Source organism: Sphaerodactylus townsendi, linkage group LG07 (assembly GCF_021028975.2).
Source record: "Sphaerodactylus townsendi isolate TG3544 linkage group LG07, MPM_Stown_v2.3, whole genome shotgun sequence".
NCBI lineage: Eukaryota > Metazoa > Chordata > Lepidosauria > Squamata > Sphaerodactylidae > Sphaerodactylus > Sphaerodactylus townsendi.
In genome coordinates, this window is record NC_059431.1 from 64,371,585 (window position 1) to 64,384,457 (window position 12,873).

General features: G+C 46.4%; 1 protein-coding gene and 1 long non-coding RNA gene across 4 annotated transcripts in view; one reads left to right on the forward strand and one right to left on the reverse strand.

Annotated features, from left to right (window-relative positions):
• Nucleotides 1-12,873, forward strand: part of AUH (AU RNA binding methylglutaconyl-CoA hydratase) — a 99,678-nt gene that overhangs the window by 50,560 nt on the left and 36,245 nt on the right. Inside the window, exon 1 of one of the 3 annotated variants that reach the window (XM_048504748.1) lies at nt 4,671-4,958. The exons of 1 other annotated variant lie outside the window; for it this stretch is intronic. In XM_048504748.1, the coding sequence (XP_048360705.1) occupies nt 4,724-4,958 (235 nt within the window). In that variant the 5' untranslated portion in view covers nt 4,671-4,723. Of the gene's footprint in view, nt 1-4,670; nt 4,959-5,658; nt 5,874-12,873 lie in introns of those variants that run through there. One more of the 3 variants, XM_048504746.1, reaches the window with a different exon arrangement.
• LOC125437273 lies at nt 4,324-5,351 on the reverse strand. The gene is made up of 2 exons (XR_007245156.1): nt 5,021-5,351; nt 4,324-4,967 (listed from the first exon to the last, which is right to left on the reverse strand). It is a non-coding gene; the product is annotated as an uncharacterized LOC125437273 (long non-coding RNA).

The window sequence follows — 12,873 nt, forward strand, 5'->3', positions numbered from 1 at the left end:
GCAAACAGTTCTGAAAGTGGTTTGAAAACGCATTATTTTGCATGTGCGGAAAGGGCCTTTGTTAGTTTTGGCCCAGCTCTCTAATCTGTCCCGATCATTTTGAATCATGCATCTGTCCTCCAGGGTATCAGCTACCCCTCCTAATTTAGTATCATCTGCAAATGTTATTAACATGTCCCTTATTTCATTATCCAAGTCATTGATAAAAATATTGAATAGCACTGGCCCAGGACAGAACCCTGTGGCATCCCACTAGTCTCTAGGATGAAAATGAGCCATTGATGAGCACTCTTTGTATTCAGCCAGTCAACCAACAGCAAATCCATCTAACAGTTGCACTGTCTAGTCTAGGCGTCTGCAAACTGTGGTTCTTCAGATGTTCATGGACTACAATTCCCATCAGCCCCTGCCAGCATGGTCAAATGGTAGGGTTGATGGGAATTGTAGTCCATGAACATCTGGAGAGCCACCGTTTGCAGATCCCTGGTCTAGTCCATATCTTTCCAGCTTACTTGCAAGAATATCATGGGGCACCTTGTCAAAGGCCTTACTAAAATCAAGGTATGCTGCGTCCATAGCATTCCTTTCATCTACCAAGTTGCCCCATGATATTCTTGATGTTAGAATTTCACCATTTTCTCCATGCAGTGACCCTATCATATCCTTTTTTCTCCTTTTGCTACAGACAACCAAAAAAGCCCTTTTTATTGTTTTTAACATCTCTTGCAAGTCTGAGCTCATTGTGAGCTTTAGCTTTTCTAACTTTCTCCCTACATGTCTTGGCTATTTGAATTCCTCTTTAGTAATTCTCTGCCCCGCCCCCTTTCCATTCTTGTACATGTGCCTTTTATATCTTAGCTCACTTGAGAGTTCTTTAGATATCCATCCTGGTTTCTTTAGACACCTCACATGTTTTCTTCTCATTGGAACGGCTTGAAATTGTGCTTTCAGGATCTCACTTTTAAAAATCTCCCATCCATCTTGTACTCCCTTCTCTTTTAGTATTCTTAACCATGAGATCATACCCAGTAGTTTAAGTTTACTGAAATCGGCTTTCTTAAAGTCTAGAACACGTGTCTGACTAGATTTGGCATCCTCTTTTCATTGTATAACAAACTCCAGGAGAACATGGTCACTCCCAGGTAAGGACCCTACCACTTTCACCCCATTAATCAGGTTATCATGGTTGCTTGTGTCTTCCTTGCAAGACTGATATAAAATACTCCAAGGAACAATGCTCCTTCCAACTTTTTTCCTTTGTTTCCAGTTAGTCCTCTTTGGCACACATCAGAGAATGGATATCATTAGAATCTTTTTAAAAATCATGTGCGTCTGTTAACTGGGCAGTTTAGTAGTTACAGGCAATTGCCTCAGAATAAGTCCCCTTCCAAAATCAGCAAAGAAAGTAGCTATAAACCTAGTAATGTCCTGTATTTCACTCACACTATCCTAAAAAGGGGGTGAGGAGAAGGGACTCCCTATAAGAACCCTGGAGAAACTTGGGGAGAAGGAAGCTGGGGGCATCTTCACACAGTGAGTGAGTGAGATCTGGGGGTTAAAACTATCTTTCTTTCCACAAGGTGAGAGAATGTAGAGATGGAAAGAAGGAAGAATGCGATCAATGTAGCAGGGCAAACAGGGAGGCAGGATGAAAGCAGTGTGAAGTAGTTCCTGGCAGATGAACTAGCTGACTGCCATCGGCTGACTGTGGAAGCACTGCTAGGTGAAGAAGCAGGCAAATAGAAGGGAAGGAAGAGAAACACTAGGTAGTAGATCTAACAGTACAAAAGAGCCAAGATCCCACTTGCGAAATTGCTTTCCACTGCTCATTTACCTTCTTTCCTCCCTCCCTCTGAAGAGCTCTGCCTGATCCCTTGCACCAGTCCCCTGCCTCTTTGTAACAGAGATAACTGTTTTTGTGACTCATTTCACACTTGTTGGGACTGCAGTTGTGGGCAGTGAAGCAAGCAGGTGTGAAGAAATACATCAGCAGATGTCATGGTGCCTGTGGGCGCCACACTGGGGATCACTATGGTAGACTTCTGTCAAGTGGAAACTAGGGGAATAAAAAGAACAGTTTCCTTTCATCCCCCATTTGTTCTTACTAAGGTGTATTTATTCACAAGTCACAGGATAACAGAGGCAACATTTAATTGGCAGATGGTGCAGCACCCAGTGCCTTACACATCATGCTATCTTCATTTAAAGGGTGAGGCAGTGGGGGAAAGTGAGAGTGTGAGTTGTAGTTGTAGTGAGGAAGTTGTAGTGAGTTATATTGTCTCTAATTTTTCTTTAGAAGATGCATATCATCCAGTAAACTTTTCCTTGTAGCCCTGAGTTCTGTTCCTACTGAATGTTTCCTTGCAAAATATTCTCTTGTGGCTGGGAGCGGAAAATGTTAGTGTGGACACTTACGAATTTCAATAAGATACAGTATTCATTTCTGTAACTTCTAAAATATTTATAAGAAAGTTAATATGCTTTTCTGGAAACTCCTTTTCTTCTATTTTTACTGTGAAAATGAGTGGGATGAAGTAAAACCACAGTGAACAATGAAAGAGTCCTGTATATGGAAAACTTTCCTTTTGCCCAGATCTTCTGACTCATACTTGAAATTCCAGTGGAGAGGGAGGAGTATCTGGGCATCTTGAAAACTGCAATGTGACACTTAAAAATAGTAAAATCCAGCAGGACTTTCCCACTGGTTTATTCTATAATGTGAGAAGATGTTTTTCAAAAAGAGAATCTCTATTATTGTTAAGAAAAGCTACACACACACGGTAATTTATAAATCGGATTGAAGGTTCACTGACACTGAATTTTCTTAAAAACAGTAATGATAGATAAAGTGTCATTAACACTTTCCAAATGGAATATCCTGAGCTGGATTTTAACCAATTCTCACAGAAAGTTGGTACAGTTGTTTTAAACAAAAATCCAATCTACTACATTCATTAATTCCAATGTTCCCATTTATATAAATCATGAGCAATAAGCAGCATTTATGACATAAACCTAAAACACTTTTCTGGCTTTACCTCTGATAAAATGTATTAGGGAAGGTACTAAACAAAGACTCATAAGATTCTTTAGAGTCTTGTATAATTTGTTGATTGAACTTAAGTTACTGAAACTTTTGCAGCCCAATCTGGTTGAACTACATTTAGACTGATAGCTTAACTAATGCAGATATGCCACTAATTAAAGACTTTGTGTGGAAGATTAATCCCCTGATTGTGCAATATCTTAAATTCAAGAGAGGTCTACAGGGGTATTATCACCATTCTAATTTTTAGCACTTATTTCAGAAATATTGCTTGGTGAAAGAAATATTCAGAGAGAAAACAAACAAGGAACCATGATGAGAGATGAAACTAAAACAAGTAGAAACCCAGGAAAATGAATAATGTTGTGTTGATAATAACTCTTGTGGAGTACAACCCTCCACCCTAAAACACACTGCAGTATGCTGCAATGCTAGGAAAAGACTGGCAAAAGGAAAACTATAGGATATGAGTCTAGCCAAAACAGTACTTTTCTTCTTCTTCTTCTTGATGCAGGAAGGTCAGAATTAACCCTATAGGGGAACAGACTGTCAAGGGAGTGTTAAAAATTCCCAGCTCTTCTAAGCTCTCTCAGCCCCACCTACCTCACAGGGTATTTGTTGTGAGGGGGGAAGGGTAAAGAGTTTGTAAGCCCCTTTGAGTGTCCAATAGGAGAGAAAGGGGGGATATAAATCCAACTCTTCTTCTTCCCCTTGTTTATCTTGGATGGGCTCAGTTACTTAGGGACTCCATCTTGTCCATGTGTTGATGGACAATGGGAAGAAGTCCTGAGAAATAAAGTGATATTGCACTGTTAAATGCTGCCTATCCTAATTAAAAATGATTTGGGATAAGTTTAGGTTTTAGAGGTTTTACTAGACATCTATTTTATTTTGAACAGACTAGTCTGTTCACATGTGTATAAACTGAATGAAACCTGCAGATTCATAGGTTTGGTTATTTGAAGAAGGCAGATGCTTTCACATCCTGCTTCTTTGGTTGATGGAAACTTCAAATGACTCTGACTTGATGGTTTCATCCAGACTCTTTTTGGGTTCTTCAATAAAGCAAATTTTAAATGGCAGATAGAAAAGGTGGAGACATGATAAAGGCTAGCTTAGTTCAGATACCATCCTGGTAGTTTAAAATCAACCTATGGTTTGTAAAAGGCGAGATGACAGAAAGATATGGACCCGAAGAAGAATATGTTGCTGAGTTTTGGAGTATTTGGTGTCAGGAAGCTTCTGTCATTCACAGAAAAAGCCTTCAACAAATTTCATAATATTATGACCAATTTTAATCAGGGCTTCTTGGAAATCAGTCAGTCCCGTTTAATTCAATTAGTCTTATTCCAGAAATGCCTTCGTGGGGCTACAGCCGAAATGTAATAACAGACTTTCACTAACGCCAGAAAAACTCCCTAAAAAGCGGCTAAATCTTCCTATTGAACCCTGCAGCTGCCTGAAAAGCGAAGCTTGACCACGTGTCCCTTTCCCAATCTCACAATGTCCGGTGGAGAAGGGTGGGTTGACAAAGGCTCGCCTCCACGCTCCGTTCAGCCACGCTCCAGGAGGGACCCGCGTCGCCGGCGGTGCGTCAGAGTCACGTGGGTTTGCCCTGGGAAGTGGGAGGGGCGGCTGCAGGGGGCTGCCCGGCTTGGCGCGCGCTTGTAAACAGACATGGCGGCGGCATCTGCAGTCTCGGCGGCCTTAAGCCTCCTGCAGCGTCGGGGCGGTTTGGTTGCGGCGGCGGCTCCAGCCGCTCTGTCCTGTTCCTCCTCTTCGTTCTCTCTGGCCCACCTGAGGGGGTCGGCGCGCGGGTGCTGCTCGACCGCCGTGAGGAGGTACAGTTCGGAGGCGAAATCGGGGGAGGAGCAGGAGGTACGAGTTCGGTACCTGGACGACGAGCACAAAGGTAGCGCAGCTTTCGCCGTTTTATGTATTGTCGAAGGCTTTCTTCCCCTACAGCCCGGAAACCACCCAGCACCCAAGTTTCTCCGTTTTCTTTGCCTTGCTCACAGGAGGCGCCTCGGCTGCTGCGTCGAACAAGTCGAGTCTTGGCAGAGGGAACTCTTGACCAGACGTACTCGCTGCCTCTCCCAATCAGCTGGTGGTTTAAAGGGCATGAGAATGAATGACTCTGGCCCTTTAAATTCCCAAACTGGGGTGGGAAATGGGAGTTTATGGCGACGCTTTCACACGCTCATGCGCGGCCAATAGTGGCCAAGCAAGCGCCCCCACATTTCACTGGGATTAAACTATGTTCTTTATAGGGATTTTTCCCCTGTACTCCCCCCCCAATCCACGTCACCTGGGGGCATGTCTTTTGTTCTATATAGGTTGTTTCTCGCTTGAACTGCAGTCAACATTCCTCCGCTCCCCCTTCAGTGTAGGGTTGCCAACTGCATGGAGAAAAATCTAGGGAAATGTGCGGCTGATGTTTTTTTTACGTAGAGATAAACAATATTACATTTAGACTCCCATTGGCGCATAGGACTGGTTTCTCGTGTCCCTTTCCCAATCTCACAATGTCCGGTGGAGAAGGGTGGGTTGACAAAGGCTCGCCTCCACGCTCCGTTCAGCCACGCTCCAGGAGGGACCCGCGTCGCCGGCGGTGCGTCAGAGTCACGTGGGTTTGCCCTGGGAAGCGGGAGGGGCGGCTGCAGGGGGCTGCCCGGCTTGGCGCGCGCTTGTAAACAGACATGGCGGCGGCATCTGCAGTCTCGGCGGCCTTAAGCCTCCTGCAGCGTCGGGGCGGTTTGGTTGCGGCGGCGGCTCCAGCCGCTCTGTCCTGTTCCTCCTCTTCGTTCTCTCTGGCCCACCTGAGGGGGTCGGCGTTCTGCTTCCCAGGTGGTTATTTAGGTGCCCTGCACCCGGCCAAAGCAGAATGTAAGACTCACTGATTCAGTTAACAGTTCAATACTTAAAGCTTTAATTGTAACAATGTTGACAGACCCTGACTCCTCCCAGGTCTAACTAAATAAAGGTTACTTTGTTGCAGAAACTTTCTGGAGTCTGGCATTTATTGTAAACACTGTGAGATTATAACATCTATACTGTGAATCTATAACATCTTTGACTGTTTAACTTAAATACTGTGAGCCTATAACATCTTGGACTGTCTAACTTGTTGCTGTCACCCAGCTTCCGTTGGCACCTAACTGCCAAAACCAGACGGGTTGCTGGGTAATAACTGCCATAGAACACTCTGCCCTAGGGCTTCTTAAAGGGACAGAACTAAATTAGGTTCCCTCCCACTGAATACTATACATAAAACATAGCTAAACCCATACTAACTGTGGGAAACTAAAGAGGAAGCTAAAACAAAGGCTCCTGTGGGGGCATGACACTTCAGAACTTCCTCTCTGGAAGTTTTACCTTATCAACTTCCATTAACTATACTTAACTATTCTACTATATAATACTCTTAATAATTATCTATCACTAATGCATACATCCACTATGCTAACTGTAAACTTCTAAACAATCTTGATTGCAGAATTGGGAAACTGCTTGTGGTTCACTGAAGTTCAACGTTCAGGAACTCTGAATAAAGAAGAATCTCCCATCTTCATTCTTAAAATCAGGGTTAAAAGTCATTAAGTAGCAGAAAATGGATGTTTTCCACAAGACATTTATCCACCGCTACAAAGAGAGGAGTCTCTCCTTTCATGTTTGTCTGTTGCCACACTGTGGGTTTTTTTCCATGTTTCTTTGTAGTGCTTTCAAACGCTGCCGCCATGACACGCATTATTTGGTAACTTGTCTCTGGGTTCTCGTGAAGGGGTAAAGGTGCTGATCCAGTTTCCTTGCTCATCCTGCTGACACTCTCTTTCCATTATGGCTAGGAAACATTTGTCTTCTATGGACAAGACTGGCTGGTCATCATGGACTGTAATTTTAAACACTGATGACTCCAACTCCTCTATGCTATGATGTTGTATCTGGATGTGATTTGGGCAGTCTAACATCTGTGTGGGTCGTCCATTTGGCATAAAACCCATACAGAAGGTGTGTGCATGTTCAGGTATTCTTTTGTGGTTCAAACAAACTGGGCCTAGAATGGTCCACCCCCAGCCCTAACCTCTGGAGCAAATGGCATTCCTGGGGACCTTTCACTTGTCCTTTGACTACTAACACCTCTGGACAATCTGTGCCGATAAGCAGCAGAATCTTAGCATTTGGGTCAAGCTTTGGTATCTTGTCTGCTATAGACTCCAGGTGCTTGTGATGCGTGGCAATGCTTCTTGTTGGGATTTGTCTTTCGTCTTTAGGAATATGTTGACATTCAAGGAGAGTAGGTAGTTTGAATTGCTCTGTCCCATCAGTTGATTGCAGAATAAATCCTGGTGCTGTTCTTCAGAGGTGTAGCTAGGTAGACTGGAGCCCAGGGACAAAACTTGAGTTTGGGGCCCCCCCCCCCCCCGGTGTGGGTGGCCATTTCCCCCCCACACAACCAAACAATGATTTTTTGCACCAGGTCATTTCTAAATCACCATAGAACATGTCCCAACACAGCAATAGTCTATACCACTCAGCAAAAATCAAACATTTAGACAATTTTTTCAAAATGCTTTCAAAATGTTTTACTACAGCAGTCGTCCCTAGGCAGAAGGGAAAGTAGCTGCCACATTCCTCCAAGCCAGGAAGTGCAAGTAAGCATGTAAATCTCTCACAAATCACGCCCAGCAAAACATTTGCCAAACGAATGTCAGTGTCATCTCTCACAAAACACCTCCCAGCCCCAGCATAACATACATGGCTCTCTCCCCAATCAAATGTCTTTCCTAATTTTGTCCTCACACCAACCCTATGAGGTAGGTTGTTAGCCTGAGAAACAGCTCCCAGCCAGTGCAAGTGGGTATTAAGCATGCAAATCTCTCAAAAAATCACCCCCAGACAGCTCTACTCCAGCTGTCAAGGATGGAGTGGTGTCACCACCACCCCCTTCAAGTTGTACTCAGATACAGTGGTCCATGGGCTTAGATTGGAGAACTCTGTATAGCAGTGGTGGCGAACCTATGGCACGGGTGCCAGAGGTGGCACTCAGAGCCCTCTCTGTGGGCATGCACAGAGCTCGCCCCACAGACACACACACACACATACAGCATTATTGGTAACTGATTAATCTGAGATTTAATTATCTGTGACTGCATCCCAGAGAGTCACCCATTATTTCCCCAGCATTCCCGCTTCCTCTGGTGCAGTATCACTAGAGTGCTTTTTAAAAAACATTGGCTGTTGCTATTGCTATCACACCATCCTGATTAGCCCAGTTGGGTTCAAGGTTGTCAGGACTTAGAGGCTAAGTAGGGTCACCCATGGTCACTACTTGGATAGGAGACCACCAAGGAAGACCAGGGTTGGTATGCAGAGGAAAGCAATAGCAAACCACCTCTGTTTCTTGCCTGGAATGCTCCATGCAAAGGATTGTCATGAGTCAGTTGCAACTCAATGGAATGTTCTCTTTAATTTTTATTCCAAAAAGTGTGCACTTGAAGTTCTAAAAATCCTTTGCCATGATCTCTGAATTCTCAGCTTTCATTAACCCCCCCCCCCCCCCTCAATAGACTTATTCTTTGCAGAGTTATAAAGCTAGAAATTCAGAAATCATGCTGGTAGATCTTTGGTAGTACACACTTTCTGACCTCCTAAACTTCATTGTGAGGCTGGGGATGGGAAGAAGCAGTGGTGGGATTCTACCTTTTAACAGCTGGATCTTCCCAACCAGTTGGGCAGCCCTCCTTGGAAAGGAGAGTTAGCTTAAGCCAGCAACCCTCACCTGGGGCTGCTGGGGCTCTCTCTCCCACAAGGAGGGCTGGGAAGAGGTTGGCTGGGAAGAGGTGAAGAGGGCACCACAGTTCCATCCCACGTAATTTTAAGCACTTCACTATTTGAATTTTTAAACAGGATATGTTGGGGATCAGTAATAAAAGGCAATCTATGGCTATCTCCTGTGCCTGTCTGAGCCCCCTCCTAGCAGGGTGTCCCCCCTACAAAGTGCCCCCCTAGGAAGACTCCTAGTTTGGTACAGGGTGGGAACCTTGCCAGCCTGTGTCCCGCCAGGGATTCCCCGGCCAACTTCCCTGCCAGGGACTTTTGTCCTTCCCTGTCCCAGCCCCCTCATCATAAGGCCGGTGCTGGCATCCCCACCACCCTGAAGTTTTCCTTTTGGTTCTGCATCACTACCTGCACCCGGGCCTAACCACTACTGCTCCACAAGTGCCTGGCACCGGCCACAGGAAGGAATCAAAACTGCCTGTTGGGGTGGGAGCGAGCAACGCAATGGAGGAAAAAACTAAACAAACCTTCCTGGTGGAGAACCAACAAAGCGCCATAGGACTGGAGTCCCTCTCCCATTCCCCGGGCCTATTTAGCCTCTAAATAAAGGGAGGGAGCTGACCAGGCCGCTCATGCCTGGGCCATTTGCATGCACCCCGCACTCTCGTGGCGCTGTGCTTGCCGTCACTCCACCAGTCCTCTCCCAGCCAGAGCTCTTTCAAGGCGCAAGCTCGTTTCCTCTGCTCAGAACAGGAGGTCAGGAAGGGCCGCGATCCCCCCCCCCGCAAGTGCATGAGGTCAATGGCCTCCAGCACCCAGCCAGCAGCAACCCCCTTCTTTCTCCCTCACTCCCTTCCTAAGCCTCTTCTAAGGCCAGTTGTTATGCCAGGGGAGGGGGAGCAAAATCAAACAAACCTTCCTGGTGGAGAAGCAACAAGCCCTGCAAGGGACTGGAGTCCTCCATGCCCACCTATTCAGGCTTCTAAATACAGGGAGGGAGCTGACCAGGCTGTCTGCGCCCGGGCGTCTACTTGCCACCTACTCTCCCAGCCAGAGCACCCTTTGGCTGGAAGGCACCACGGCCCAGCTGAGCGTGTCAGCCCGCTCGTTCTCTCTGCTCCAGAACAGGAGGCCGCGTGTGAAGCTGCCGCATCCTCTCCCCCCCCGCCAAGGAAGTGCATGAGGTGAGATGCGTCTCCGTAGCCCAGCCAGCAGCAACCCTCTTCTTTCTCCCTCCCTCAGCCTCTTCTAAGGCCTTGAGTGAGTCGTTATGCCAGGGGAGGGGGCAATGGCGAAAATGAGCCGCGGGGAAAACTAAACAAACCTCCCTCGAGGGAGAAGCAACAAGCCCTGCAAGGACTGGAGTCTTCACCTCCATGCCCACCTATTCAGGCTTCTAAACACAGGGAAAGGAGCTTGAAAGCGCGACACCCATCAGCCTTCCAGATGAGCGTGCAGCCCGGCCCTGTTCTCTGCTGCTCAGAACGGGAGGCTGTGAAGCGACCGCATCCCCTCCCCCCCCGCTAGTGCACGAGGTCGAATGGCGCCTCCAGCACCCAGCCAGCAGCAACCCCTTCTCTCCCCTCACTCCTTCCTAAGCCTCTTCTAAGGCCAGTTGTTAAGTGCCAGGGGAGGGGAGCAATGGGCCAATGGATGAAAACAAAACCTGCTTCCTGTGGCTGCGACTAGGAGGGGACACAGGCTGTTGAATTCGGCACTGGCAGGACTCGAAGGCAAAGCCGAGCCGGCTTCTTTTGCCGCGATGCCTGTGCTGCCTGCTGCTGCGGCTGCTTGCTTCCTCCCGGGCCGTCTCTCACCTCTCCTTCCCTTATGCTGTTCTACAGTCACTCAGCAGGGGAGGAGGTTTGTGCAACCTCTGACCACATGCGCTGAGAGAAGGAGAAGGAGGCAAGGCACGCTGGGTCAAAGGGAGGCGGAGCTTCCCGCCCTTCGACTCTGGTGGCTTGTCTGAATGGTGGGACTGGTCCAGAGAGGCTACCGTCCAGGGTGGGCGTGGCTAAGGCAGGCTGCCGACTGCTATGTGCTTGGCTTCACATGATCTGGTGCAGTCTGGGGAGGCGGGGGAGGGGCCCGCCGCCCGACATTTTGGCGCCCCCCACGTGACCGCCAATGTTGCGCCTGGGGACAAGGGGTACCCCTCGTCCCTATGGAGAAACGCCACTGCTGTTCTTCCTGTCATGATTTGATTTCCACTACATGTGGTCATGACATATTCTATCTCTTCTGAGTGTATGTTAAACATCTCAAAAAACTCTGGAGTGGCTAATGAAGTATCGCTTTGTGCATCTAATGCCACATACATACTTTGGGCTTGATGCGGTGAAGCTTTTGAGTAAACATCTGCGGTGACAAATCGGATGGCAAGTCACGTTATCTTTTGTTCCATCGCACATGGTAGTGCATGTCGCTGTTGCCATTCTGTCCTCCTTTGGTTGTGATGGTTTCTCCAGGATGGTTTCTGCCTCTTTGGTCTCTTTCTTTGGTAACTGAAGTGGTTTTGTGCGATGTAATGCTGAACAATGCTGTTCACTGGAGCATTCTTGGCACTTTTACCTTTCTTTTGCATTCACTGGCCCAATGGTTCTTGAAGGAGCAACATTTAAAACACAGTTTCTGTTGCTTTATGTAGGACAGGCGCTCTTCATAAGGCATTTCTCTGAACTCTTTGCAGTCATTGAGGTTGTGCAATTTTTTATGAACTGGACACATAATTTCCAATGGCTCACTTGAGAATTGTTTAACTGAGTTTGTATTTGTCTCTGTCTTCTCCTAACCATAACTTGAGGTTTTACCTTTAAACTCTTGGAGCGACTTCTTCTCTTCTCTAACACCTTGGGTACAAAGAAGGGAATCCTGTTTGAGGGTCATTTCTTTCTTTAGCCATTCTTGATATAAATCTTACAAGATATGAATATGGTGGATACCTTTGCTGATCGTTCTCTTTGTGGGTCACAACTTCTTTACCCCATTGCTCTTTCAGGGGAAGGGCAACTTGTCGATAACTTCTCTTTGAGTCAAATGCTGATCCAAACATGCAAGTCCTGGCAGCTCGGGTTTTCTTTTTGCAGACTCCATCTCTGAAAGCAGATCTGTCAAATCCCACAGTTTCTTGCAATCTTTCATTGCAAGTTTAGGGAAAGGTTTTAAGCAACTTTGTAGAAGTGAAGCTTCTATTTCTGAAGATGCTCCATATCTTTCATCTAATCTCTACTCCATGCTCGTTCTAAAGCCATGTGAGGGTTTCTTACATGTGCTGCATAGACTCTCTTCTTATTTCGCGTTGGCGATGTTGTTTCCCAACCAAGCTATAAGCAAGGTCAGCTCTTCCTCGGCATCTAGTTTCAGGTCTTTGAGAGCTCTCTGGAATGTAATTTTCCAAAGTAAGTAGTCTTCTGGCTTATCAGAAAACTTCTGAATGCCTCTGTCTGCTAAATCTCTTCTAGGATTTCTGGAAAGGGTAGCTTTCAAAACATCAGACCAATTTGGGATGTCAGGTTGCATAATGGGATTTGTTGCCTGATGATGCGGAGTAGAGTATAACTGTGAAGCTGATACTCCAGGTACAACTGTGTCTTCAGGAGACTTCTGCTCCTGTCTAAAAACTGTAGAGTCGAAATTGGGCATCCCAACTGGATTTGTGGAAGGTTTTCTCCTCCCCTCATTCTGTTCATTTGCTAACTGACTTTGCTTGTTGATTACTTGGGGCAGCTCATTTTGTGGTACTGCCTGCTGACTCACCACTTCTGGCGCAACCATGCTATGCTGTGGTTGGAACTGGACCATGGATTGCTGCACTCTGGACATCTGGGACATTAGTTCTGCTGATTCTGCAGCTGCCAGATGTTCTGTCACTCGGAATTCTTCCGAATCAGCAGTCACTTCTCCAAAGTTGGATGTCTTCATCATAGGGTCTTCTTCCTCTATTTCCTCCAGGCGGAAGGTAAATAAACTCTCTTTAAGGCCTTGCTCCAAAACTTGAGCTCTCGTTATCAGCTTTTCTGCCTTTGCTCTTTGTTTTAGTGTTGACA